Here is a 3797-nt window from a genome sequence, read left to right as displayed (position 1 = left end):
TGCCCCCCAGGCAAGCCCCCGTTTTTGCCCCATATCCCCCCCCCCAGCTGCTAGCTGCATCCTGCCCCAGTAGACTGGCTAGCTCCATCCCTCTGAACCTCCTGATTTCTCTCCCACAGACCAGCTAGCCCCATTCTCCCCAACACGCTGGCTAGCACACAGGGTCCATCTCCCCTCCATGGTGTCCCCGGCCCTTCCATAACACAAAGGGTCCATGTCTTTCCATCCCATCCCTTCCATAGCACACAGGGTCCATGCTTTCCCCAGCCCTTCCATAACACAGAGGTTCCATGTCCCCTCCATGGTATCCCCAGCCCTTCCATAACACAGAGGTTCCATGTCCCCTCCATGGTATCCCCAGCCCTTCCATAACACAGAGGTTCCATGTCCCCTCCATGGTATCCCCAGCCCTTCCATAACACAGAGGTTCCATGTCCCCTCCATGGTATCCCCAGCCCTTCCATAACACAGAGGTTCCATGTCCCCTCCATGGTATCCCCAGCCCTTCCATAACACAGAGGTTCCATGTCCCCTCCATGGTATCCCCAGCCCTTCCATAACACAGAGGTTCCATGTCCCCTCCATGGTATCCCCAGCCCTTCCATAACACAGAGGTTCCATGTCCCCTCCATGGTATCCCCAGCCCTTCCATAACACAGAGGTTCCATGTCCCCTCCATGGTATCCCCAGCCCTTCCATAACACAGAGGTTCCATGTCCCCTCCATGGTATCCCCAGCCCTTCCATAACACAGAGGTTCCATGTCCCCTCCATGGTATCCCCAGCCCTTCCATAACACAGAGGTTCCATGTCCCCTCCATGGTATCCCCAGCCCTTCCATAACACAGAGGTTCCATGTCCCCTCCATGGTATCCCCAGCCCTTCCATAACACAGAGGTTCCATGTCCCCTCCATGGTATCCCCAGCCCTTCCATAACACAGAGGTTCCATGTCCCCTCCATGGTATCCCCAGCCCTTCCATAACACAGAGGTTCCATGTCCCCTCCATGGTATCCCCAGCCCTTCCATAACACAGAGGTTCCATGTCCCCTCCATGGTATCCCCAGCCCTTCCATAACACAGAGGTTCCATGTCCCCTCCATGGTATCCCCAGCCCTTCCATAACACAGAGGTTCCATGTCCCCTCCATGGTATCCCCAGCCCTTCCATAACACAGAGGTTCCATGTCCCCTCCATGGTATCCCCAGCCCTTCCATAACACAGAGGTTCCATGTCCCCTCCATGGTATCCCCAGCCCTTCCATAACACAGAGGTTCCATGTCCCCTCCATGGTATCCCCAGCCCTTCCATAACACAGAGGTTCCATGTCCCCTCCATGGTGTCCCCAGCCCTTCCATAAGACAGAGGTTCCATGCCCCCTCCATGGTGTCCCCAGCCCTTCCATAGCACATAGGGTCCATGTACATCCCAGCCCTTCGCATAGCACACCGGGTCCATGCCATCCCCAGCCCTTCCATAGCACAGAGCATCCATGTCCCCTCCATGGTGTCCCCAGCCCTTCCATAGCACACAGGGTCCATGCCCCCTACATACCATCCTTTCCGTAGCACACGGGGTCCATGTCCCCCTCTCCTCCTTGCCGTCTACAATCTCAATACAAATGAGTAAACTAAACATGAGATTGTAGTCCATCCCGGGAACGAGCTTGGAGCGGTGACTACTTTACAACACACACAGAGACCATGGGGAACAGAAGTAGCCCCCCTCCAGAAGGCAGGACAGTGTCAGAGATGATTGGAGGATCTACAGCCGAGTGATACACAAATAAGAGACATTTGTTGTTCATAGTTAAGGCACCTGAATTATTTTTTTTAAGATTTAACTCCTGAGTTTAGTGTCACTTTAACATGCACATTGTTTAGATCCTTGGTTCTCAACTGGTGGGTCGTGACCCCGTGTTCAGTGGGTCGTCGCATTGCTTTCCACTTTTCTAGGTGAGAGGCTCCTCTGCCTCCCCCTAGCGCAGCACTGTCAGTTCTCGTGCCAAGCAGCCATTCAAAATATGCTGCCCAGTGCCGAGTGTCAGCTTGATGTGGGACGGGGCTATGGCCGTGAGGGAGCTCCATCCATACGTGCATTGCTTACAGCTCCTTCACTTGTCCTATAGAGGTGACATCACATTCTGGTTCCCGGCACCTCTACAGGGCACGCAAGGGCGCTGTACAAGTAGAGCACATATGAATGGATGTCCATTGCAGCACATGAGCTCACATTGGACCCCAGGCTGAGGATCCACTCCACTTCTCATAAGGTAGGGAGACTGGGTGGACCTTAAAAAAAAGTTTTTATTAAAGCATTTTTGGAGTGCGTATGTGTGTGAGAATGTGACTGTGGTTATGTATGTCAGTGTTTTGAGGGTCCATTCACAGTACGATTAACGCACTGTACCACGCAATCGCACCTACCGTGCATTCTGGCGTGAGAGGTGTGTTGCGTTACCATTCATTTGAATGGCACCCCATACGCACCTCCCACCCACAGTTTGTACACCCGCACCAGAACTCGTGATGCCCTAAAGCCGTGCGTTCCATTCCAGTGCGACTTGAGTCGCGACTTAATGACCGAGGACAAATGTGGGTCCTGAGGTTACACAGGTTGAGAACTGCTGCTTTAGACTATGTAAAAAAAGTTCTCTCTTTTACATTAAAATGAGTATAAATTCCCTTTAATTTGAGGCATATAGATATTTATATGTTAAGTCCTTGCTTTGTAGAAATGTCCTGCTTTTCCATATATATAGAAGCAGAATGAATATATTGGTCACACCAGTAACGTCCTCCCCATTTTGTCTTGCAGAAGAAGCAGTTGCAAGACGCGAGAGAGGCAGCAAGACGGAAAAGAGAAGAGCTGTACATGCAGGATTAGAGAGCGTCCAGCAGAGGGCGCCGCTCCCTCATACCTGTCCTCATATTGCACTCTGCCCCAGCGTGCTGTGTACACTATGTAACATTGTACGTGGCTCCATGTATAGTTCTCTTCAGTAAAGATTTTCTTTTGTAAATATTTCTTGTGTCTCGCAGAATATCTGTAATTGAGTTGGAGGATTACAATAGTGCAAGAAGAATGTAGACAGATACAGGGGACATAGGATATCAAAGACAATGGTAATTGGGGTACAGCTAAGCGCCTGTTCACCCCGGACTGTTTTCTTTTATAGTTCCCAATTGTTTAAAAAAAACAAAACAAAAATCACAAACTTACCCTTGCACTGGAGCTGCCCCTGCACTGCAAGGGGTTATGTCAGGGGTGGGCAAAATCCGGCCCTCCAGCTGTGGTGAAGCTACAAATCCCATTATGCATCTGTCTCTGGGAGTCATGCCCGTGGCTGTGAGAATCTTGCAATGCCTTATGGGATTTGTGGTTCCACAACAGCTGGAGGGCCACCCCTGCGTTAAGTGCTTGTTTTGTCTAGGGGGCTCTAATAAAGCAGTTTTACTCGCCTGATCCTCAGTCAGCGCTCTCCTCTCTCCCCCTTCACTTCGGCTATGGACCGTCCCTTGGTGTCCTCACATCTAATGCAGGTGAATGGACCTGTATAAGATGTGATGACATCAGTGGGCTGCTGGAGCCCAGGGGAGAAGAGGCTGCGGGGACCGGTGTAGCAGTGACTGGAGGGATCCGGCAGGACCGAGGATCAGGTAAGTATATCTGCTTTATTTGAGCCACCCCCCCCTAGACAAAATGAGCACTAACCCTGGCAGTGCGGGGCAGCCCCACTTCAAGGGTAAGTCTGTTATTTCCTCTTTATAGCCGAATCAATGTATTTATAAAACAGAC

The 3797-nt window shown here is 51.3% G+C and overlaps 1 protein-coding gene across 1 annotated transcript in view; it reads left to right on the top strand.

Moving 5' to 3' along the window:
- PET100 (PET100 homolog) overlaps positions 1–3024 on the top strand; it is a 10476-nt gene extending 7452 nt beyond the window's left edge. The window contains exon 4 of the mRNA XM_018572561.1: positions 2817–3024. Coding sequence (XP_018428063.1) covers positions 2817–2885 — 69 coding nt within the window. The 3' untranslated portion in view covers positions 2886–3024. The remainder of the gene's footprint in view (positions 1–2816) is intronic.
- The last annotated feature ends 773 nt before the right edge of the window (positions 3025–3797 follow it).

Source organism: Nanorana parkeri, unplaced genomic scaffold, assembly GCF_000935625.1.
Source record: "Nanorana parkeri isolate BGI_ZX_2015 unplaced genomic scaffold, ASM93562v1 scaffold2070, whole genome shotgun sequence".
Taxonomy (NCBI): domain Eukaryota; kingdom Metazoa; phylum Chordata; class Amphibia; order Anura; family Dicroglossidae; genus Nanorana; species Nanorana parkeri.
Note: the sequence above shows the minus strand (reverse complement) of the source record. Positions and strands in the feature narration are given on the sequence as shown.